We start from the raw sequence: 26,392 nt of genomic DNA, 5'->3' as shown, positions 1-26,392 counted from the left end.
GATGTTCTACTGCTGATTGCTGAAGAACGGAAAAAGGTAGAAACCAACTTTTTTTTTCTCATGAAAGACAGGAGTCTAGTCTTTGTTTTGCTAGGTTCCATGCTTATACGGACATAGAACAGAATATTCTGCGTGCCTTGAAAGATGGAGTCAAAATCGTCTAAAATGGACGGTGCTGAAGGGGTTGTCTTTAGAAAAATGGCTGGGATTGAATGAGGTCATTTCTACCTTTATTAATTACACAAGAAACGTTTGAAGCAACATTTGAACAAAATAAAGCTAAACACAACTAAAATAAAGTAAAATCACTCCTTTGAATATGCCTGAAATGGAGAACAAATTGATATTCTCAAAGAATGGTGGTTTTTTTTTTAAATATACACTCTTATATCTGCCAAAAAAAGCCAAAGAAAACCCAAAACACACAAAACTGCACATATTTGTCTTGGTTGCAGTTTGAATTGGAACGGTGCCATTATTATGTGCACTTAAAACAAGGCGAAAAATAATAATACAATCATCAGCGTACAATGCAATTAGTGTAGACACGAAACTCTGGGATGTCTGTGATTCTCAATGACATTTAAATAAGGTGAAAGCATCACAGCATATCATAGCAATCCCCGGCTACCATGCAACTATGCCCCCTTGTGGCTGAGAGCAGCCAAGCAGTTGCTGTGTAAACGCCTGCCCATAAAGGAGACGCCTCATTAATAGAAATGACACGTTATTAAGCTTAGCATTAGCTATCTATAAAACCTTTAAAGCCGCCCCCCCCCCCCCGATCCCGCCCCCATCACCCGGTGCCCGACACCGAGGACACATGCTAATAAGCTCACAACCTTTAATGAAGCAATATGCGTAAGTAGGTGGCCATTACGGTCTGATTTGTGAGCTACTTCATTCCGCTAAGCACTGACTCGCAGACACATATTCAATACAAATCAAGCTGACCGGGATATCATCCTGCCTAACGACAAGCCAATATTGGTATTTTAGCACTCAATTTGAGATGAGGAACTTTTACATCCTCCAACGACTTGCATTAACGAGTTAACTACTTTTCATCTTTTACCTCTGTCGCGTATTATTATTGTTTGTGTTATATGGATACGTGCAAAAACGGCAGTCGTGAAGGTGACTTGTTATCAGTTTCGGGTCAAACCTCTTAGTCCTCCGCTCGGTTCTCATTGGTTAAGGTCTCGTGCTAAACCAGAGTCGCACCTGCTTCCTCCTACTGGCTCGACACGGGGGCACCCTGAGGGGACAGAGCACCCATAATACAACTGTGTACATTTCGTTGAACAAACAGCGGGAAGGAAATGTTTGCACGGGTAAGGAGGGACACATATTTGAGATGAGTCAATGGTGTCTTATAATGTGTTATCATCGCGTGGGAATTTCAATACCGTAACAGCACTCACGTCCGAAGAGCTTCTTTCGCTTCCTGAGCTGGTGGTGGGTGATGCCCGCTCCCTCCTGGTCCGCCACCTGAGCCGGGATGGGCGCCATCCTGGTTACGTTGTCGAACCCGTCCAGGTCGCCAATCACCTTCAGCAAAAAGCTCACAATCAGTGAGTCGCTCTCTCTCGCACTCAAATAGAATGCATGAATTGAGCAACTAGTTTGAGCACCGAGCAGAAAGCCTGGAGTCATACAGGACGTATCGGGCATCTCAAAATACAAGTACCATTAGTCTCCTGCAGGCACTTGTGTAGTGTTGTCATGTACAGTCTAAAAATCGCTCTCGCAAGTGTGGTTTGGCTGACTTGATACACTGTACGTGCAGTTCAAACCCTGCAAAATATTACATATTCCCAAAATAAAGCATGGAAATAAAGAAATAGTCCTACCAAAATGTCTTGCTAGTGGTGGAAACAAATTTTAAGGCCTGGATCTGCATTTTTAGACTTACTGATCCACAAGGGAAATTGATTGGTTACAGTTGCTCAATTGCAAGAAATAAAATGCAATGCGATATGAATAAAATATAATCAAGTAAAAACAACATAAGACAAATAAGATTTGCATATTTACAAATAGCGTGTGGAATGAATGAAGTCCTGTAGCGTTCACTGTGGGAACCCGACTGGAGGAGTCTGCCGATACATACCAAATTTGAGTCATTTAAATACGTTTCGCTAAACCAGCCAACTAACAGGAAAACCGCCATGACCGCCATGGTGGCGCTAACTAGAATGTGCCTAATCACTCAAGACAAACCCTAACTGGGATTGGCACCACCACCTGCATAGATACAGAATGTCTGAATGAAAGGAAATGTCTAAAAACACAAAACAACCAGTGGAAATTAAACATCTTGCATCCTTGTATGGGTCCATACAATGATGTACTTTCTTTTTCCTTGGTTGATGGTGCATTTTGGATGTTTTGCATTTTTCTTTACCTCCTAAACATGCCTGAATTAAAGGAAATGTCTAAAAACACCGTATCCTACAATGTTAACAAAAGTCCAAACAATTGAAAATCATGGATCTGCGTCTTCCAATGAACTGATGGTCCATTCTGCATTTTTTGCAGGTTTTTTTTTTATTTTTTTAAATCTTTTGCATTTCTATTACCTCCTACATATGCATGGATTAAAGAAAACGTGTACAAAACAAAACAAACACCTTATGTTTGATGATGTTAACAAAAGTGAAAAGTATTGAAAATCATGGGTATGCATTTTTATGTGAATTTACAAAAATGTAATAGAAATTTCCTCAGCTGATGATCCATTCTGCGTTGTTATTTTTTGCATTTATTATTATTATTATTATTTTTTTTTTGACAGCGATACTTGCCTACTAAGAAGACGTCTAAAAACAGCTTAGCCTACAAAAATCAGAACAACTGAAAATCATGGCTCAGCATTTTATGGATTTACCAAAATGTAATCGCATTTTCCTTGGTTGATGATTACGATTGTGTGTTTTTATTTTTAGTTCTTGCCAGACATACTTACCTCCAATGCCTGAATTAAAAATTGTCTAAAAATAGCCAATTGAGCTGGCCACCGCCAACAAGTTTTTCCCCAAAATTTGTGCGCGTTGGGATGTACTGTAAGTCCCGCTTTAATATGGACACCCAGCTCCTGTACATGCTTCAATTTTGTCATTTAACATTCACGCATTATCAATTTTAATGCATCCTCATAAAAATGAGAGGGTCCGTGCTCGGTCCATCCCTCCACAAAGTTTGGCGAAGGTCATTTCTCAACCCTTTCCTTCCACAATGTCGGCAGGCACTTTTCTAGAGTTGCACATTGCAGGAGATTGAGCAGCCGACTCGAAAAATGTGCCGCCGAGTGTTTCTTTATCTGAGACTTGCACTAACTTGCCAGATAATTACATGCGGCGTACTTTGGAGAAGTCCTCCTGCTAAGCAGATATGGCTGCCAGGGAGGCATTAATCTCTTCATGCAACATACAGTACATAGCCAAGGACGTTCTCCTGTCTTGTATCACCCCCCCGCACGGCCCTTCCTTTCTAAATCAGATTCATATTTCTGAGGGCTGACGATGACCTCACGGCAAATGAAGCGTGGCTCCTCCAGCTCCAAAGCGGCAATCAAAACGGCGCGGGCTGAGTAATTACAAAAGAGTGGCGGGGGGGGGAGAATGGACGCGTTTTGTCAATTAATGCTGCTGCAAGGTGTTTTTCCAAAAGGTTAACCTCCTTCATAACGCCTGCATGTTAAATTAGGTCGATATTGGTCCGGCGAAGACCCCAAACGGACCAAGACAAAAGGAAGCAAGATCATGAGGTGTCGCTCATGAATGGGTCCTGTTTACCTTTCTGTGAATTCTTTACTGTCACTTTTGGGGTGAATTTGAAGTGACCTTTCACCTGGTGGGGGCTTTTTGCATCCGGTGTGCCGCTCTTGTCTCTTGTTGAGCTGTAAAAAGTTGTTGCCTGTTCCTGTTAGTGGTCGTATTCGGAGGTGTTCGGCGTTGTATCTCACTAATGCTAATCGCTAGCACATTTATGGGATTTCCAATGTAACTTAGCGCCGAGCTAATGCATTCCTTGAAATGCATTTCATTTGTGTTGAATGTCACAGAGAAGTGATTTGTATTTTATTGTAAGTCGTAATTGGCATGCTTAATTTCTGTATGTTCAGATGTAGAATGTTTCCAAGTAAAAGCTCCGAAATGGAACTCACCTGTAGTCTTTACTGAGAACCTGTTATCTGTCTGCTGAGCTAGCAAGGAGAGACGTTTGCCCCTTGCATCTCTTCCAGGGGGCAGAAAGTTTTTCCAGATAAGGTAGGGTGAACATATTTCGATTACCGAAAACCAGGACACTCGACCTGGCAACGAAATACTCAAATGATACTCAACGTTTAGCCGCACTGTGGCCTAGTGGTTAGCATGTTGGCCACACAGTCAGGTGATCCGGAAGATCCCAGTTTCCGCATGATTTGTTTTTTGTTGAAAAGTTTCACTAAAAAAACGCCTGTGTCAACAATAATATGTTTACTGGATGTTTCGTTGATGTGTTCAGGTGTCCGGGACGAATTAATTCAATTTACACTATTTCCTACAGGAAGGATCACCTTGGTTTTTGTACGTTTCGGTTTTCATTTGGAACGAATTACAGTAATCCCTCGCTATATCGCGGTTCGAATATCACTCCCTCACTATCTTCCTGTTTTTCACATGAGGTTAGATGACATTACCTTACACACTGCGAGGCTATTGAGCTAGCCATGCCATGGTTGAGACGGATTCCGTCTGGAAGTGGTACATTTTTGTCTCATTTGTCCTCCTTCCCCACACCATTTGAAACACTTTCTTAAGTAAGCTGAATAGTCTAGCGACGGTCATCTGTTATCTGTTATAATTCCAAAGGAAGACTGTTCAAAAACCGCCATGAAAATAATTCCAAAATCAGTTCAGTTTTGGAGCGTAGCCAATAATACTTGAGCTTGGGAGTTTGAATCGGCGTTGCGCGTCAGTGACGTCTCCAATTTTACAACACTTCAATTCTGACGCGTCAGGGGATTAACTGCCCCGATTAATCAACCCCGGAACAGTATCGGTCGATTCCCGTGAAAAATCACGAGAGTCGCACATGCTGTTAAATACCGATCACAAAACCGGATACCCGTGGCTAGCACGATTGCAGCCCGCGGCGATCCTTTCGTGCAGTGGAGTGTCTTGACCAACACATGCCGCGGAAACTATCTTACGGGGGTGAGCGCGTTAAAAAACGTAAAAACTGATGTATGGTGAGTTTTCGAGGCTCACGGTGTGGTCATCCGTCATACGGCAGCTAATGTAGCCACGTGGCTAACACAGTAACAGTCAGAAGGCGAAGCGAATAACCCGAAAAATCATTGAATTCATCGCCGAGTGCTTTCTCGCGTACCTGGAAGTTCCACCAATGTCCATCCAAAGTCTCCTTAAAGGAGGCGTGTCATCCTCTGGAACCTGGTTCTCTACGGGAAATGATCATTATACAAGTGGATCGTGATTGTCGGCCGTGGTTTTTTATGACCATTCCAACCTCCCGGCGGTCTGGACTACAGCGTTACGGCCGGGTGTCCCTATACTTTTGGCCGTGGAGTGTATTCAAAAGCAGAAGACTTGAAATTCAGAAAGCGTGACATGCAACAAAGCAGCGGCAGAATAAAACAGCAGCGTGCGGATAAACTGCAAACCCTCTCTCAAAGAACGAGAGAGGCAACACAGCAGAAATTTCAAGTTTTTTTTTCCCTTTTCTTTTTATTTATCCACGTCGCTGGAGATACTCCTCATCAGCTCTTTTTTTCGGGGGAGCCATAAATAATTTGCGGGGAGAGGTAATAGTCAAGCTGGCGGAGCCTTAGTTGTGCATCTTTAATGGAAGTTTTACAGAAGCCGAGCCAGTTTTTGCATATGCCGCCGCCTCCCATATGGAGCGAAAAGACGAGAGCACAGTTGTCCGTCGACACTTAAGCGCTAGCCCGCGAGGAAAAAAGACGACACGGGGGGACATAAACCCACTGTGGTTTTAGGAGGGGAGATAATGACTTTGCCTGCATTAATTTCTTCATCAGCCATCTTGTTTCTGCAGACAGAGCGGTTATGAGGCCTTCATTGAAGGTCCCGCGTTATACAGATGCACTTCCCTGCGTCATTTCGGCCCTAAATGTTGTTGTCAGCGGCGCATTTTGTGAGCTGGCAGCTGGGGAACATCTGTTTATAGGTAATGAGTGTTTGCAAAGCTACACCTCACTTTACCTTCAGTGTCTTTTTATTAGCGTACGGATAACAATGTTTTGTATTGTTGTGATTCCACTCCAAAAGAGGAAAAAAAAAGAATCCGCCAGTCCGGTCACTGCGCCCTGGGCCTTATGCAGGCTGAGCATATTATATACACCATTAATATTAACTTCTTTGAGTGAAAGTCAATGAATATCTCATTATTGGGACTATTTGTAGCATTAGTTCACCCCAAATATTCTTGTTTCAGGTTCAAACCACATTCAGTAACTCGCTTGGATAAACAGGCAGAATGTTGAGTTTTTGCACGACTGTTTCTCTCCAAACAGGATACACCTGACTGTTGGGTTCCTTCCAAACAGTGTCTAACAATGTCTACAGCTCAGGGCCATCGCTCCAGGACTTTACTTGTTAAGGTGTTCGTTTAGACAAATTTGGGCTGTAAAAAGTGTGAGTAATATGCAAAGCCGCTGGCCCCCGGAGCCTTGGTCATGTTAGTCTAAGGGAGGAGCTGCTCCTCTGGGGCATTGGCATCCAGGACGCTGCCTGTGACAACAGAGCACTTTAAAGGAAATGAGCCATCCGTCAATATTTCCTCAGCAGCCTTCTTAAAGAGCATGATTAGCCTTGTTAACTAAGCTTGGGAGGAGAGCGCAGTCACGTTATTATGCATTTAAATGAGGTTAAATATTTGTATCAGTGTGGAGCTCGGAGGGCAAGTCCTACCAAAGATTTGAAGAGAGGGAAAAAGTGCATTTTGAAGAATGAAAATGACTCTTTTTGGATGGAAAAATGGACGTTTTTACGTTTTACTCAATGTAATGAAACCCGCGGAAACATTTCATGAACTGATGACCCATTTCGCTGCGCGATCGTGCTCGGTGTGATGCATTTGCTTGCACAAGCGAACACCTTCCCGACAAAGGAGCCACTGTAACTCAAGGGTGTTTATCTGAATCACCACGAAATTCGGTACACACCTTTAGGGGACTGACGGGCACAAGTGTGTAAAATTTGAGCGAGATTGGTTGAAAAACATGGCTGCCATCAAGCAAAGCGTTTTTTTTTTTGTTGTTGCAAACATTTCTTTAATAGTTATATAACTTTGAGCAGGTTTGCCTCCGTAAGCATTTCGAACACAACTCAAAATGATATTTCCAGGTAATGACCAATTCCAGTCAGGGTGACATCCGGCAATTATCATTATTATTATTATTATTATTGTTTTAAACAATACTGGCCCTCAGAGGGTGTGCGGAGAAAAATGATGCCTCACTGAAGGCCCAAGTGCCAAGTGCACCGCCTGCCACTGATTCACCAATCAAGCCATTTTGCCTTGTATTATTCCATCTTCTATGTATTCATGTTTTTATGGCTATTTATCTCCAAGGAGCTATCACTGTACATCTGGAGGACAATTTGTACACAGTGAGCATGTATCTTAATGCCACAATTGTATAAACACCCAATAAAAATAAGCTTGGAGTGCAGGGAATGCCCTTTGGTGATTCCTGGATGCTCATATCAACATAAAACGCAGTCTCCATATAGTAAGGGGAGGATTAGTTCCGGAATATGCAAAGAGGCGTTCGTTCTTTTTGGTGTTATCGCTCCCCCCTTCTACCAGCGGGTGAAATGCCATCAGCGTCTCTTGTGGTGAAGATGCAAAGAGAAGACAGCGGCACCCAAGGGACCCATGCATCCCTTCACTTAACGTGGCCTTTACCAGCTCGCTGATGTCGGTGGGTGTACTGTACGTCGTGTGTGTGTGTGTGTGTGTGTGTGTGTGCTTTGCCCAGATGTCTGATCAGCTCTGCAGGCTGCACACCACAGAGAGACGCATGTTGCATGTTTACGCTCCTCATCAGTCAAACAACGACAGAGGACTATTAGGACGTACCGCGGCTAATTGTGAGCGCCGATAGCGTCTTCCTTCAGTCCTCATTTTATCTGACAAGTCAAACTTCCAAATATTCATTTTGTTGAGATGCCGCAGGTCGCTCTCAGGGGACCGCCAGGGATGATGGAGGAACACAGGAGGCGCTAATGAAGCAACGCCTCGCACCAAAAAGTTGCAAGTCATTCACCTCCCCGTGTGCAATGTGTGTTAACGCTGAGACTGTTGTCTCAATAAGGTAATGCGGTGCTGGACGGAACACTATTTGGTAAGCAGTGACTACAACGTGTTTTGAATGAACTTAGGATTTGTTTCTGAGGGCAAATCTTTTCTCTCATGTTTGAGAAGGAAACACAATTTTACATTTGTTTTTGCCCAAGGAAAACCTTTTGATTCTAGTTCTTCTAGTTGTTGTTTTGTAGCTGTTCACCCCCTCACGCCACATCGCTGTACTGTTGTCTGTGGATTGCGCTCAGTGACGAAGCGCCGCCCTCCCTCCCCACCGGGAGAGGGCGGAAAAAGAGGGAGTGGCTGGGAGTCAGCATCCCGCCCACCTTCCCACCCTTTATGAAGCCTTCGTCATTCCATACTGATCATGTTATGAGGCGCTGCAGGTGTACTTCATGCTGCGCGGCAGCCGTACCTCAATGATGGCCCCGTCTGGTTGTCGCAGGAAATGACGGTATCGTTGCTTGAGCCCGCTTACGTAGAGCGTGTAAACGGCCACGTGGGTGCTGGTCTCTCCCTCTGGAGGGGGTGAGGTACGTGGGTCATCTATGGCCGTGGCGGAACCAGCCAGAGGGTCCTCTGCCGTCCAGATGTAGTCATACACCGCCACCTTGACAAACACACACAAAATGAATGTGTCAGTCAAACTGAGTAATATTACTGTGTACTCCAACAAAAAATGTTTAATTGTGTATTTTTTATACGTTTAATTGGTTTAAAATGGTTGTATTATTCCATGAATACATCAGTTCCATCTTTATGCATTTACCAAAAAAAAAAAAAGAGTCATTTTCATGCTGTTTTGTGGTTGAATATGTCCTGTTATTAGCCGAAACATGTGCATATTTAAGCTAACGTTCCATACGTTTGCCTAAATTAAGTATTTCCAAGCACAAAAATGGCTAAATGAACTAAACTACAAATATAAGGCTTTCACAAGACGCATTCCAAGACACTGATGTAGTATTCTACACTGGCCACAAGGTGTCATTAATGTTCAGCGAGATACACAAGCACCAGACCAGAATGCAGGTTCGAATCATCTCCCAACAGGCACAATAATCACGAATAAAAACACAGGCTACTGTTGAGGCCGTTAGTCGCGGCAAGATCGCCTTCAACTCTGAACCCCTGATGCCACTTCCTGTCTGTCACTCACTCCGCTCCCCTAGCAAACACACTGACAGCAACACACACTAGCACCAGTCTTTTGTATGTCTTAAATGGCATATTTAATTGCATTATGTCTGCTATATTGGGTAATACAAGTGTAAAGGCGACTTGTTCATGTCTAGAGGGCTCTAATAATGTTAAAAACCGTATTTAGAAGGTTGGAAACATGTTTTCTATGCTCCAACTACAAAAATATTGCACTCATAAATAAGGAATCCTACAAATTAAAAAGAACATTAACCACAATAAACGTCCGTCTGGAAGTGGTAAATTTCTGTCTCATTTGTCCTTCCCCACCCCATTTGAAACACTTTAAGTAATTTGAATAGTTAGCTCGCTAGCTTGCCATGCTAGCGCCGGTCATCTGTTATGTCCCTGCAGTGATACTGTAGCCTGACCAATGTGGTGTAAACAAAGAACAATAGAAGTCTAAAAGTGACTATAGGGGTGTTATTTCATGTCTAAAGGGCTCTGATAATGTTAAAACCCGCATTTAGAAAGTCATAAACAGGTTTTGTATGCTCTAGCTACCAAAATATTCAATTTATTAACATTGACTCGTATATCGCGGTCGAGTCTGGAACCAATTAACCACGATAAACGAGGGATTACTGTAATGACAGAAAAATTAGGTTCCCCTGTGGAACCAAAGAGACAAATCCCAAAGGAAGACTGTTCAAAACCCGCCATGAAATTAATTCCAAAATCAGTTACGCTTTGGAACGTAGCCAATATTTGGGGGAAAAAGTGCCCTCCAAAGTCACAAGAACTTGAATCGCCGTTGTGCATGAGTCGGGAAGCGTCAGAAGATTAACTGCACCAATCGATCGGCCACCGACCATGAGTCAGTATCGGTCGATTTGCATGAAAAATCACGAGATCTGCATTTGCCGTTAAATGGCCATCACAAAAGCGGATACTCGTGGCTAGCACTATTGCAGCACGCAGTGATCCTTCCGTGCAGTGTAGTGTCGTCAAGTATTTTGTAATTATATTGTGCATTCTGACAAAGTACTACCTATTGTCTATTTTTTTTTTTAAATATTTTTTTGAGAAAATAATTTGTAACATATTCTTTTGTTTATTAACCCAAAAACTGCAGAGCTATTTTTGATCTATTTGGGAGTTTTGTCATTATTTTGTCCATTCTACTGTCTATTTATTTATAGTTTTTGGAGAAAATTATTTATAATATGTTGCCCGAGGTCTTGTTTATAGTGTAATATGAAAAAAAGCACGGTTGTGTTGGGAAGAAAAACGGTTGAAAAGCCAACAAAACCAACAAACAGATGTCATAAAGATTATGCAAAATTGCTCTTGTGTACCTTACGAAGTGACCTTTAAAATGAGTTGCGAAAACTGTCATTAAGTACTGTTTTTAATATTTTAACATAGATGAGCACGGCTGGCGCTCGCTGTCTGTGATGCTAATTGTGACAAGTGCGTGAGTCCTATGGGGCCCAATCAGCAGCAGGTAAACACGCTGGTTGTGTATGCAATCATGCATACACAACCCCAAAGCAGACGTGTTCATCGCACGTGTGTGTGTGTGTGTGTGTGTGTGTATTTGGAGCTCACACACCTGTAATGCTCTGCCCTTCCCTATTAGGGTGAGACACAAGCAGCAAGCAGAGCGTGTAACATGTTATATAGGTCATGTAACTCGAAGTCACCCATGTGTGAAGATCATGGACGCTCTCGCTCCCACTCCGCGAGCGTGTGCTGGTGAAGGCTCCGATGTGTCCTGAACGCACCGTTTTTGCTCAAGCTATGAGAGAATGTAAAGCGGCAACACCGTAAAACTCTCTAAATGACACGAGAGGGAAGCTTTTCAAGCAGTTTGGAGAATTCAAGGTGACCCCATAATTGGCGGCGTAATTATTCTTCGTCTTAAAAGGCTCATTCAACAGGCTTGTGTGTGTCAAGCTGAAGGAGAGGTTTCATTTAGCGGCCCTGTTGCCTCACTACTTGTAATGAGAGACACTGCACGAGCTTCAAACATATTTTGGGTCGTCCACACAAGAACTGACTTGACACTGACTTCAGCGTTCTGTTGAAAAAATAGAAAGTTTGTCATCACAAATATGGATGGACAAAGCCTCAACCTGTTTCGGTTCCAGTCCAAGAATGAAATACCAAGCTGCACGATATTAATAGAAGCACAATGTGGCAGGAAGTTATTTTGGATAAAGGCACCTGCTTGGCTGTCTCCTTGTGGTGCATGTATGATCCACCCCCCCCCCCCCCCCCGCCGTTCGCCATGCTACGGTCCTATGCCAATTAGCATGTGAAATCCAGTTGACAAGGCCCAACAAAAGCCTGAAAAGGTGTTTGCGCATCGGGTTTGGGTGATGCCATTTCATGCAATGTGCCATGGCTCTCAGGGCGCATCACGCTTCAGACAAAACAACTGGAAAGAAGCATTAGAGGCTCCACACTACTCCTCTTCTGGTCTGGTTTTGTTCCATTGTGCAGCTCGCCTGGCTTCTTGCTTTCTAACAAGAGTTGGAGTGCTTTTTCCACTCCACCATTGTCCCATTTGATAGCACTAAGTGACTGATTTAGGTTCAATGCCTGCATAGAGCAGGCAGGCCAGCTGTGGTTTAAGCAGATAGCATTCAAGTGAGCTAACCCAATTCAAAGCCAATCAAGCTGGGATTTATTGTCGGGGTCTGTATTTAGAAATCTGATAGAGTCCCTTGACTGGCATCATGAGAGACAGACCTTATGTCTTTTGGCTCGGGACTATAAATGGCAAACCATGTTTTCCAGCAGGGACATAAATTTCAAGATTTGTGGACATTACGGCAAATGGAGAATGGGCGAGCAGGGACAGGAGCACAGGAAGTGTGCAGGGATGGTTCACAAAGAGAGCCTGCCTGTTTTTCTCAGGGTAAATGTGATTTTACACACACCATATTAAAGCAGGCCTCATGTAAATGCACAATTAAAGTAGTTACGTCGAGGTACAGGTGTTTTGTTGCAGGACACAAGAAGAAACAAAGCTGCCAATCATTTTCGTTCAAGTGTCGGTAAATATAAATCCTGCCCAGAGCAGGATTTGGAATTTAAGTAATATTTTCTGCTTTAACTTGTGTATTGAGACAGTATTAAGACAGTATTTTGAAGGCTATCTTGTTTTCGAGGTCTAGAGATTCATACACGACTTCTCACCAAGTGAGTCGGAGCTTTTCTTTCTGTCACTCACACAGACCAGTGAGTTGGAGAGATGCAGGTACAAGCATAAGCATTCTCTTGTTTTTTGCAGGGTTTTTTTGCACTGGATCTCATGAGAATGTGTCACAAAATGACAGTGACAAATATCACTGGCTGACATTTTCCCTAATTTTTAGTGGCATGCATGTAAACACAGTGTCTAGACTTGATTGTTATGAGAAAAAACATTTTTGTAAATGCACAAAATGAGGCTCGTGCAGTGTTTTGGGGAGCAGATATTAAGACTCGTACATGAAATCGAGTGTTTCTTTCAAATAGTAATAATTTAAGCTGAGTCAATCTCAGGTTTCTCAATTTTCATGCCAATTTGCGGATGAAGTTGAACTGAATATTGTATTCCAGTTGGTGGAAGTCCCCTATCCCCGCAACCAGACAAAAAGCCACAAAGCTTCGTTCTCAGCGTCGTTCTTGTCAAGAAGACCGGCAAGTTTCTCCTTCACACAGACCACCAGTCCAGATATCTTCGGTTTCTGGTTCTGTCCCACTTGGCTTTAATTTACAGTGGGAGAAAATAATTAGAATCTCACTTTTGCAAAGAGTGGAGTGAAAATGTAAACAATGCTTCCCTGCGGGCGGGTGCTTCATCACTTTGACAGGTGCATTTGAATTTGCCTGGGTGGCGGACAGGCTTGGTTATTTATGTATCATTCGCACATTGGAAGGCGAAGATGTGGCTATGGGACCACGGAATAGGCAAGGCTGGAGATTGGAGCGTGGTGGAGTTGGAGAGGTTGGAAACGTCTGGCACTATACGCACTTTTTTGCATGTCCATTCAAGCTTTTAAGTCAAATAACTGCACTGTACCACTTTTTGGCACTGCAGTTAAAGTGCATGAATATTACCGATTGGTGATGCTTGAACCAGTCCTCGAAATAAGGATGGAGGACGCAAGAGTAGAAAAGGTCTGATGACACCTTTCCTGTGTGTGATGTTAAAACCAAACCACTCATTATTATAAATGAGTTATACCTTGTTTTTAACAAGTATCTCCATTGGTTTCCAAAACACGTACTTCCTCCCCAAAGTGGTGCCCCAGGTGAGATTTTATATAGCGCTCCCCTCCATCGGCAATTTATACGGGTGTCACAAGACACCCAACTCACGAGACGAGACGATGCACGGGATTGGGTCCACGAGAACGAGACGAGATGATATTTTAACATGAATGTTAACACAATTACAATGAAAAAATAGGACTGCACAAACAAAACAATGCTGGTGCATTTTGAAATGTTTATTATCCCACAAATTGACGCTCAAAGATATTATTGTCAACATTTTTTGGGCAACCAAATCAACCACCGTTATGATAATATTTGACAATTAGAATAATAATACAGCTCACTGTTTTTGTCTTATCTACTTGTCTTTGTTTATTTATGTCAGGGCTGTCCAGCTATCCTTTGATAATTATAATTTAAAAGAACAACAATTTACAATAAATTATACATATATTTACATTATACATATATTTAAAGACAAATCTTTGTGTTTTTATTTGTTATTGGTATCAACACTCTAGTTACATTCTAGTTACATCCACTTTTGCTGGGTTTTTGTTTATTTTATTGTTTATTTTATTTCTGCAATGACCCACGGTCCATATATGGCTCCTGCGCCATACATTGGACACCCATGCATGTTTCACCAGGAAGGCGTGGTGACGGAGAAGTTAGTCCAAGCTCTACCTTCTTTGCTATGCTGGTCAAGGGGTGGGTTGCATCGTGGAGGGGTTTTTACAGCTTTCAGGCGTGCATTGCAAGGCGGTACGGATGTGGAGCTCTCTCCGGCGCGCCTGTTCGGCGGATACTTGATGGTTTGTATTTAATTACCGAATAAATGCATGGCGCAAGAAACACTTATATACGCACCGAGACTGGCTAAATATATCAACCATGTCACTACACTGTCAACACGGGTCTCTTCTATGTATGAAGTGTGTTAAGAAACTAAATCGGTGATCGCGGTTGCTTCAAAGTTAGTGCAATTAGCTGAATCCCATGAGTGTCAATAGTACCACTCAGTGATTAAAGGTGCAGACAAGTCCGAACATCTACGTGAGTTGATCTGACAAATCTTGAAGTAAAATTGATCTTGCGAGATCTCCAAGCAATTTACATCATATCGAATGGCATTGTTTTTATTATTATCTTTAATTTGTATTAGCATCTGAAGGTTGCAAATTGTTGGGAAGTTTTAACGCATGCACACGTACACACACTCATACGTGTACTCGTACACAGTTCAGTTCCAAGTGCGAAAACTGTAAATAGTTCATGGTGTTATATTTGTAAATAGATAAATATTTTGACGTAAAACAACCATTTTTGGTGTTGTTTATGTTGTGGTATAGTTGTTTAGATATTTGAGCTGTCACAAAAGCAAAAAATAATTGCGTCAAACTGAAAGTTATGCTTGAAATGTATCTTTTCACAAAAAGTTGGTGTTCTCCCTTTTTTAGTCAGGAACTGATATTTTCCTGAAACTTACCTATGTTCTACTGCTGATTACTAAAGAACGGAAAAATGTAGAAACAAACACACTTTTTCTAATCTTTCTTTCGGTAGGCTACATGTTTAATTAGCCATAGAACACAATATTCTGTGTGCCTTGAAAGATCAGTCAAAATGGTCTTTAAAATGGCCGCTACTGAAGGGGTTGTCTTTTGAAAAATGGCTTGGATTGAATGAGTTAAACAATACATTTTGCAGATTTCAATTATCAGCAATGGCAATTATATGCTATCATATGTACTTTGTTGGGGAGAACATGAAAAGCTCAGGGAATGCTTCAGAATGTCACTGTACATGTTGGAATTCATGATCCCCACAATGAACCACAGCTCCCCAGTGTCAGCAGCGCTCATGCAGCCCCAGAGGATGCTACCTTTACACACTAATGGCTGTGTTGTGTCATTTTCAGTGGATAGTACATCTATACTGCTTTTTCAAGCTGCATCCAAGTTTAATTACTGCAGTATTGTGCCTTGAAAGGATACACTGCAAGAAAAATGGTTGCTGAAATGTGACTTGAGACTTTAAAACATTAAATGTCCGAGAGTTTAGTGATAAGGGGTCGTTCTTTCAGTATTTTTGAGACAACCAGAAGTAGTAAATGATTCTGGCGTTGACGTTCTTGCAGGACTGTGAGAAAAGAGGAGAAATGGTTGCTTCTTTTGTCCACGGATATTACCCCAGCTGCACACGCGTAGAAACAGTAACACCCATCTACAACACGCACACACACACACACACACACACACACATCCCTGCTCATGAACAAAGCCTCGCACGGTGAGCATGCGTGCATCTCCAGTGCCTGCGGGCACTCAGGGCCAGGCAGCATGCAGGATGAGGTGGGGGAGGAGATGGGCAGGAGAAGGGAGGAGGGGTGAGAGGAGTACGCACCGTGCAGAGGCTATCTAAGCTATTGAGGGTCAACCCCCCCGCCCCGCAACCTCGTCCCCTAGCAGGATGCTCTCCCGCCACCGCCATGGAGCTGACCCAGGTTCAAGGCCTACATGCTGCAGCTTCACAGACACCGTGCATACAAAAACATGCCAACACAGATGAATTGGACTCATTCACAATTTTGACATAACAAGTGCACACGGTGTTCTGTAACACACATGAACAAGCCTCATATGTCAAAGTTCACGCTGCACAAATGCTCATCCGCACACAAACACACGGTGAAATACACAAGTGTGGCTGCACAAGGCATAAAAGAGCATGGACACACATGCATGGATAAGCCAAGCAATGTCAGCCATTAGAATGGAAATAGATATGCTATTATTCTAAATCTGGCCAATATGTGGATGGTCGACGGATATAATTGGAGCAGCTTGAAAATGGCATGGATGCACACTGTCTGATTTGGCCGAAGCAAAGGTCTATGTCTTGTTAAACGCACCACTGGACAAGACAGGCCACCCATTCACATTTGCATGCTGGAAACACACACATATGCACACAAATAGTCACAAAACAGCAAACACTACACCCTCGCCGGCCTCATTACTGTGCCTGTGCAGCAAAACCACTGCCTGTGAGCATCTCAACTGGAATAATCACAGCTAAAGTAGTGCACACGTCCTCCATCATAAACTAGCGCGAACCAAATTTGACTTCGAGAAAAGATAAACAAGCAGCGATGGCTATAAACAGTCAGAATAAACTGTGCGACTTTTAAAAGAAGATTATCCAGCGAGATAATATCGCTGAGTGGCTGAGATAATCCAAAAAATAAGATATGCATAATTTACTGTTACTAATCTCCTTTATGGGAAATAAAGCCTATTGCCAGCCTACAGTAAACAAGTCACATGGAAGGCCATCACTTACTTTTACACCGTGTCTGACTCACACCGGGCCCTCAGGACATCACTTTCCCTTTTATACTTAAGTTTACCTGCTCTCTCACAGCAGACACATGCTGCTAAAATCCAAACACACAATTGTGTATCAAAATATTCAGTTAATCAAATTAACACAGAGAAGAATAACCTAGATACAGCATCCAGTACCCTGTATAGAGAGTGATACATACAAGAAAAGTCACAATTTGGAGAGAAAAAGTCAAAATAATACGGGATTATATTTTGCTAAATATTACAGTAACTAAAAATCATGGACTATAATTTTTTTTTTTTTTATGACACTAAGAGAACAATTTATAGGAATTAAATCCTAATATTATAAGAAAAAAGTTGTCATTTTGTATAAATTATAATTTGATTCTAATACAAAATATTACAAGAAAAATACTTTAAATTGAGTAAAAATTAAACATTATGAAAGAAATATTGTATATATTTTTATCATAGCGATTAGAGTCCCTCACAGGGAAATAAAAAAGGTGTTGTTTTTATCAGAATAGTCATAAAAGTACAGCGAACTCTTTTATCACGATTAACTGGTTCCAGAGCCAACCGTGATAAGTGAAATTCTGCAAAGTAAGATTCCTTATTTATAAATCAAATACTTTCGCAGTTAGAGCATAGAAAACCTGTTGACGACCATCTAAATACGTTTTTTAACATTATTAGAGCCCTCTCGACACGAAAAAGAACCCTATCGTCACTTATGTATAACAATAATAGATAATATGACATGTATAACCCTCGTGCTCGTGTGTATTGCAAACCTGTGGCCAAGAAATGGATGTTGGGGTTTCAAAGATTGCGGCCGCAATAGCAGCCTGTGTTATTATTATTATTATGTTACTATTATTACGCCTGTTGTAAGATAATTCAAACCTGCAATAACAAACTGTTGTTCCAGCGATCAAGTCTGATGTTTGTGTGCCTCATGGAACATTACAGTAACTTTACTGACCAGTGTAGAATACTACTTCATCATTACACAGTGTTTGAATGCGTCTTGTGAATGCCTATTTTAGTTCATTTAGCCATTTTTATGCTTGAAAATGATGAATATAAGGAAAAACTATGCACAATTTACTTAAATATGTATTTTATACTGATAGGCTGTATTCAACCACAAAATAGCATGATTTATTAATACTGTGATAGAGTGAAGAAAAAAAAAATACAATTTTACAAGAAATAACTGGTCATTTTAGGAGAAAAATATGTCATAGTCGTAGTGTTACAAGGATAAAGTTGTTATTTTGCAAGTCATAATATTATGCGGATATGTCAGAATATTACTGAAACAATAATTTGATAATTACCGTAAATTCATAGACTTTGAACCATGTGGCTTATACAGCGGTGTGGCTAATTTATGGCTAAATTCTAATCTCGCGACATCTCCTTTACCTCACAACTACTGCTGATTGTTTAAATACTGTGCCTCTCCCGAGTCAGTCAGGAAACAGTAGCTCTTTTTTTGGCAGGAGCCAATCACGAACTGACGAACTGACTCACGACGACCTTGTCAACCCATTGGAAATCACAGGAGGTCATTATATATAACAGTATAAAAATATAAGTCTAACTCACGGTGTCATCATACTAAGAACACTAAACTCACCAAACATCAACTTAACACTAAAAAGATATAGCTGAGAAATATACAAACATGTGCCAATACGAGTTTAACATGAAAAAACCACTCTGAGCAACGCATTCATTGGGGCGCTGCAATGACATCAGCCTCCCTCTGAGCTCTGGCCTCCTCTGGCCCCCTCTGGTGGACAGAGGCAGCATTGCAGCGCCATCCATCCGTTTTCTATGCTGTTTGTCTCAGTGAAATGCTTTGCTCAAATGAAATGCATTACGGGAAAACTTTAAAATGTTTTTTTTTTTTTCAATTTAAAGTCACATTGATACATGTTTGTATATTTCTCAGGTATCCCTTTGAGTGTTAAGTTGCTGTGTGCTGAGTTTAGTGTTGTTTGTAAGATGACACCGTGAGTGCTGTATACTTGACTTTGGACTAATGTTCCACAAACACTGAAGTCGTTCATATTTTGGTGTGTTTTCTTGTAACATTACAACTTTTTTTCCCACTTTTTCCTGGTAATATCCTGGTAAATAATTCCACTGAGACCTTATACTATAGCAAATGGAAGGCTGTACCCAGAAACTTGTACTTAAAGTTAAAGCTACCCCATAAGGTATAAACTAATACCACATTGGTACTCATTTTACCACTCACTTTTTAAAGTGCATGGAGCACATTTAAACAGTTCACCAGGTCATCTTTGCATTAAGATGCAGCCGACTGATGCCAAAGTTGCCTTTGATATCACGCATTGGACTTTGGAGCATGCTTCAAACTAATCAGGCCTTGGAGGCTCAGAGGTCATAAGCGTCTGAGCCAATAACCAAAATGCGAGCTGGGAATCAGTGATGAGACGCGTTCACATGTGGATTGCGGACATGCACCGCTGTCTCTTTAAGGTTATGAGCGGAGGGGGGGAAAAAAAAAAGTCTCCTCGGGATGTCATGCGGCGCTGTTAAGACGCGACACCTGTCACCATCACCAGAACCGTCCCTCCCTCATCCCCTCGGGGGCGCAGGAAGCAGCCAAGGTCAAAGTCTTTAAAGGCAGGCGAGGAGGAAACCAAGTGACTACCACCAAAGCGTCACAAAGAATCAGAATCTGCCAAGTTTAACCTCAGGAGTTAGTGTCCATCTATGCATGTTTGTTCAACACAATATGGTTTCTACCGATTCTCTTATTGCTTGTTTGCGATCCCCATTACTGCACAGGCTTTTACTCTCTCTCTCTTGTCTCCTCCCTTGTTTTCACTCTCCCACCAAAGCCTGCCCATAGATAATGACATCCTCTCCCTGGATTAATTGTGAGGGACACATTAAGCAATGGCGTTGACACTCCCTGTAATTAAAGCGTTCACACCGACAAGTTCATACTGGAACACTTTCTCCTCTCTTACGGCGGAAACTATTGGCCTGTCTGGGGAATTCATAGCGGCGCTTTAAAAATAATAGCGAATGACACGGAAAAAAGAGAATGGTGCAGTCAATAAAAATGGGACCCGGGAATAGGAAATATGCAACTTAAAGCTTACAAGGTTGGGTTAAAAGTAAGCAAAAAAAAAAACACGTCTCAATACGCATGCCGTCGAGCATTCGAGGTACATTTTCAATATGCTGAATGGACATTTTGGTTGGGCAAGATATGAATAATAACAATAATTATGTAATAACATAACATAAACAGTGTTACTGTCAAATGATTGTAATTTTTTAACCAGATTAATCACCGTTTTCAAATGAATTAATCATGATTAATCACCATTCATCTGAAAGGGAATGGAATGACTCAGCAATTTAGTTGCCTTTAATGTGTTATTATTGACAGCCATAATAAAACCATGGATTTAGTCATTATAATTACTAAACAAATAATACATAATATTTAAATATGTATTTTTTCTCCCCGAAATTGCTTTTCCTGACTCCACAAGTAGAATCCTCGTTCTCTTGAATGGAGCATTTTATACCCAGATTGCATGTTGATTTCACCCCTGTTTCATGGTATTATTATTTATGTTAAGCATTCCAGCATCCAATGACCCCATTATAGAGACAACATTTACTCCACAGTAATCCTTGCATTCTAGCTCCAACGGTCACGTATAGTCAGTGCTCAGTTACCTCTAATGCGCTTTGTACTTATGTCCATAAAATTTTGCACATTCGACTCGGAGAAGAAGAATTGTGTGCAATGTGTGTTTCGTCTTCTTATCTTTTGCGCGTTAGTTTGAGTTGACCGCTGCTTTCACACGTTAGTGCTCAGCAAAGTCTGTGACCTTTTCAGGAACGTGGCCGCGTGCAGCATTTGCAGTCATTTCTCATATTGAGCTCCCTAATGCTCAGACTGTGTGGATGCTGTGCTTCCTGCCCTTGCCTGCCTGCTATCGCCTCGGGCCATCGGGGCCCAAAGCGCTGTCCACTAATAAAAAAAAAAAAAAAAGAAAAGAAAAAAACATCCTCTGAAATAGAAGGAGCTGCTTTAATGTGACATGCACATGCAGGCACGCAAAAAGGTTTGCATGCGTGTAAGACTGCATGTGCACATGCACCAATGTCATTCAAATGAACACCCAATTGGATTCTTGCAATGCAGTGGAGCATACAAACACACACTCACAGTGCACAAGGGGCGCACACACACACACACACACACACACACACACACACCATTGACCACAGGTTGGCCCCTCTGGTTTGACCTATGCCACCAAAAGCACTCAGCTGGTTCTCGTCTCCCTTGGTGTTCCTGCGCTGCTGTTATGGGTTCCTGTTTCGGGAGCTGTGGGTTGTATTGTTACGTGACAGCGGTTCCTGTGTATTCCGTCGTGGTCTGCCGCCCCCTCTGTCTGACTAACCCCCCCTTCAGCTTCCTCCCCCGCTACTTAAGGTCAACATTCGCGTCTCAGGTGGCTTTGGACTCCCGTCACTGGACGATGACCACAGCAGATGTGATGAAAAATGCAAGCGCTTATAAAGAGCAAACACTATTGACTCGAATATACAGTATAAAACGACCCGTCTTTTACAATAACAATTCAAAAAAATAGATATTTTTCGAAGAAAGAAAAAGAAACCCGGTATTAATCTTTGTTTGTAAACATTTGGTGGATTGCAGTGAAAAAGCTGCTACATAGTTGCATGATGACCTCGCTTAAAATGAGCAAACTTGCCTAATCTTGGAATCTAGCAGTCAATATGATACAAGCGTATTAGAAACACAAACACACTCAATCGGCACCAATTCAAACTGCAACATTCGGGGTGAGATCAAAACGTGACGTGACCTGTTCCGGCTGTCTTGCCGGAACAGGTCATCCAGAAGTCTATCAGACTGTGAACTGGGGCTGTAACTAACGATTATTTTAATAACCGATCTATCTATCTTGTTCTGCCTGAAACCCAAAGATAAAAGCTCTGCTTTCATGGATGACTAAGGAAATCCAAAAATTGTCACAATTGAGAAGCTGAAACCAGGATATTTACAGTTCATTCTTAAATGAAACGATTAATCGATGACCAAAATAGTTGTCGATTAACTGGATCATCGATTCATCATCAATTAATCGATTAATCATTGCAGCTATACTGTGAACTCGGGCATAACTACTATGAATGCTATAAATGATCATTTAAATGCTTTACGCACACTATAAAGCTTGCAATCCACCCTACCTTGATGTTCCCGGGGTCACTCGTCACTCAGTGGAGTTCAAAACTTGCACCGGTGTTAATGTCCAAGCAGAAGCTGTAGTCATTCTACATTTGATCAAACTTACTTAAGATTTGTCTGATCCAAACACAATGTATTTCGGACTACTTTGGACTGATTCGATACTTCGTGGTAATGCACTCTAAGCATCATGGAAATTGTAATGTAGTTCTTTTAGCGTAGACATAAGACTAATCTACTGCAATCTGCTATCTATTTTACAACTACCCATCAACATTGATCAGTAGTAGCAGCTACAAATGCAACTCTATTGGATCGCATTCAATTCACACTCCTATGTGCACGGACATAATGTTCGGTATGTGTCGATTTTCACCCGGTGAATAAATCTTGTTACGAGATGAATATAGTTTTTAAAACCAGTTCTACCCTCACCGTCACTGAGCTCCATGAATGACCTAACAGTTTACCTGCCACAGTCGAGCTATCATAACAGCTGCGATGTGCACTGCAGGATTCCTCCCTGTTGCAAAGCACCTTGGGTGTTCCCAAATTTGCCTGCCGAGGCAATCCATTACCTAGACACACGAAGACAAACGGCGCGGAGGAGTGTTGATGCAATCAGGTTGCGAAAACATCTCCGGGGCCACCGCGCAAACCACCTCTTAGCCATCCTTCTGCTTTCTTTTTAATCTGGCCTCTCCTTCAATTACCCCAATGTCACCACCAGCACCACCGGGAAACTTTGCTTTTGGATGAATTAGCAGCAAACGAGCTTTGCAGCAGGTAAGCTGCTGCTCTACTCTGTCATTGTCATAGCGGTGCCTCTGACTAAACAGTTTGCGTACCTGTTTAAGTATTACAGAATTTAACACCTCCCTTCTCGCTACGGAGATCCAAGGGAGGGTGACAGGAGACAATTAATAAGGTCCGCCTGCATCACTCCCTTTACATAATTAATGGGGCTCATTACTGAAGCAGGAGTAGCTCGATAGAACCCTCCATAACTCAGAACATTAGCGCGCAGGCATTGCAGATTTTTTTTGGGGGGGCGGGGGGCATTTTGTCTTGTTGGGTGGAATTCAACCTATCGCACCACTGAGCTCATCATGCCAATCAAAAACGAAAAGGTTATTTTACAGGGGTGTAACGATTCATTTGAAATAACGTTTCCATTTGTATCACAATTCGTGGTTGCCAATGCGATTCAAGAACAGTTTTGGTTCATTTGGAACGATACGATCCAGTAAGTTTTTAGCCAAAAATTCAACCGGTGTGATACCGGAGAGTGCAGGTGAAGTTTCCTAGATTCCCGTTGTTTTTTGTAAATGATTAATAATGCTGACATACTTAAGAATAGATTCTCAATGACTTAAAAAAAAATGCGTTAAAAATGTAATACAAAATCAGGATGAACAGAGGGTGGTATGGCTTGCCTTGACGAATCATTGCTCCCGATAAGCGCAGCCATTCGAAAGAACGGTGCCGCAACTTAGCAAGTAAAGTGGCCTCCTTGTACCTTTTGCCGCTGAGAGGGTCGGGATGCGTTCTCCGTCTTAATAGAGACACTGAACAGGATACCGTGATGTGGAGGGTTTGTGATAATACGTTTTGATAAGGATGAGACCAAACCGTTTCCTAGTATTGATTAAATCCATTGATTACATTTTTAAACGATGTTAGATGAACATACAGTGTCACTTTTTAAAAATAATTTTCAGATGCCTACATCGGTGAGAGTACCTTTACCCAAGTCGCACACGGTAAACTCCACCTTTCGATGACGTACATGATGTATACCATCGTTCAGATTGCAGTAGATCGGGTACATATCGGATTTATATCTAACGAATCCTGAGTTGCTTTTGAAAAAATCGGAATTGTCGGAATCTGACAGCGAAACCCCACCTGTTACCACACTAAAGTGTAAGGGGCATTAGGTTGTCCCATGCTTAAAACGTCATATCCTGTTCAATACCTTTCAAAAATGATCTCAGTATGAGAAAATTAGACACAGTCCCCTGTTTTCCCTGTTCCCTCATCCCTCCTTTCTCTCAGCCAGCTAATGAAGGCCTTGTGGCCTACTCTTATTAAAAATTTCGCCCTTGCCTCTCATATTAATTGGGTTCATAATAAGAAATGCGGCGGATTCATTATTTAATTGCAGGGGCACATTTGGAATACAGTTTCTGAAATGTATTTTTAATGAAAAACACTACATCCTGACCTAATCATATCAACCCTATTCTATCTAATTAGGGATGCAAAAAATCATTAGAGTTGCAAAATATTAGTTTCAGCTCTTGTCGGGCGGCTCCTTTGGTTGCCTTCATGAATTTTTATATTTATATATTTTTTTTTTCCCCCCACCATACGTGATGAATAGTTAATAAGGGGAAAAGTGACAAAAATAATTGCACGTTGGAAAATGACTGCAATAAAGATATATTTTGAAAAAGCGCAATAACCCACCGTTAAATGACACACAGTACGTGTTAGTATAATGTATGTGGTAGTTGTGTCTTGTATTTACTTTATCTGTATTGGGAACTAAATGTGTGGATTGAAAAAGGTTAGTAAATTAGAGGAAACAGAGTATAGGAATGGAGAAAACTGCATTTTCCCCCGTCAAGTCAAAATGGTGCATCGTTTGTTTGACACTAGACACTAGTCTGGGGGGAAAAAAAATGCCGAAATTAGATTTTTTTTTTTTTTTTTGTAGGGCTATGTGCAAAGAGCAAATGGAGTTAATGAAGATGGAGAACACAGAGCGATGCGTGGCGCTACAAATCCACCAGGCTAAATTAAAGAGGGGGCCTGCAGTTTGATGGCCACGTTCTATTTCCCTTATCTCAACAAGTCACATTTTCACTCCCCGTGCAAAGATTTGACATCGGCAGTGCCGGCCTGATGCTAATACAGTCCTCGCGTCTGTGTCGTCGCCGTTGACCTACAGTATGCCTGGCTGTCAAACACGCGGGAGCCGCCCTCCTCATTTCATGGGGACAGACATTTATGCAAAGAGGAATACGAAAACTCGTGACATTGAGTTGTCCAGCGCACGTTACGACACAGCCCGGTGTTGGCATTTTGATTGAGCAGTCTTTAAACTTTTTTTTTTATATTATTATTGAAATATCTTTGGAATATAGTTTCCACAGACTAATCAGGCAGCTTCCTAGTTGGGCTTCTGTTTTGGTAATTATCCTCTTCTAATTAGAATGAAGCGAAATACCTCTGAGATGAGTTTGCAGCTTTCTGAAATGTAACTAAAGAAAATGTAACCATATAAAATGAGCCGAGTCTGTGCATTATTTTAGACTCTGTACTTTATTTGTTGGGGTAAGCCAACTCTTCTAATTCTGAACTGCTGCACACAAAAGGGTGGAAATGTGTCCAACTGTCATTTTAGCACGTTTACCCACATCTCCGTGACATTTGGTACACACCTTGTGGTGACATGCAATCAAATGTGTGCAGAATTTGAATAGGATTGACGGAAAAACATGGCTGCCATCAAGCTAAATGTCTTTGCAGGGGCACGGGCGGGACTCTGCGACTACTAAAAGTCATTGACCATTTGTCTGATTATTATACAGTTTGGAGGATATCTGCATTAAATGGATGCTAGCATGTCGCGGGCACTTTAGCATCGAAGTACTTTAACACCTGTACACTTTAGCACTCAAGCATTTTACTGTACGTCTCCCCGAACTCATGACTTTGTGCTTATTGTTTGTCTGTCTGATTCCTGTTTTCATTTTTTGATTCTTTCTTAACACAAACTTAACATCAACCTGCCATCAGGGAATAAATATTAAAATTAGCCACTGGCTATAATTTTGCATATTTTCATGAAAATGCTGATTAATATGCACTGTCTGTGTGTTTCTTAACTCTTTCAACACCAAAGACGTATTGATATGTCTTTATAATCCCGGACGCCCAACAACGTATTTATACGTCTCTCACGGTTTTTTTGTGCCAGAAGGAAAAAGAGGTG

The 26,392-nt window shown here is 41.7% G+C and overlaps 1 protein-coding gene across 9 annotated transcripts in view; it reads right to left on the bottom strand.

Moving 5' to 3' along the window:
* Positions 1-820: 820 nt before the first annotated feature.
* Positions 821-26,392, bottom strand: part of ofcc1 (orofacial cleft 1 candidate 1) — a 126,336-nt gene continuing 100,764 nt past the window's right edge. For 7 of the 9 annotated variants that reach the window (XM_054766169.1, XM_054766173.1, XM_054766171.1 and 4 more), the window contains 3 exons: positions 8,753-8,947; positions 1,410-1,551; positions 821-1,258 (listed from right to left, as the gene is read on the bottom strand). In XM_054766169.1, coding sequence (XP_054622144.1) covers positions 1,188-1,258; positions 1,410-1,551; positions 8,753-8,947 — 408 coding nt within the window. In that variant the 3' untranslated portion in view covers positions 821-1,187. Of the gene's footprint in view, positions 1,259-1,409; positions 1,552-8,752; positions 8,948-26,392 lie in introns of those variants that run through there. The other 2 variants (XM_054766172.1, XM_054766178.1) reach the window with 2 other exon arrangements.

Source organism: Dunckerocampus dactyliophorus, chromosome 21, assembly GCF_027744805.1.
Source record: "Dunckerocampus dactyliophorus isolate RoL2022-P2 chromosome 21, RoL_Ddac_1.1, whole genome shotgun sequence".
Classification (NCBI taxonomy): domain Eukaryota; kingdom Metazoa; phylum Chordata; class Actinopteri; order Syngnathiformes; family Syngnathidae; genus Dunckerocampus; species Dunckerocampus dactyliophorus.
The sequence above is the reverse complement of the archived record's forward strand: the minus strand, read 5'-3'. Positions and strand labels throughout refer to the sequence as shown.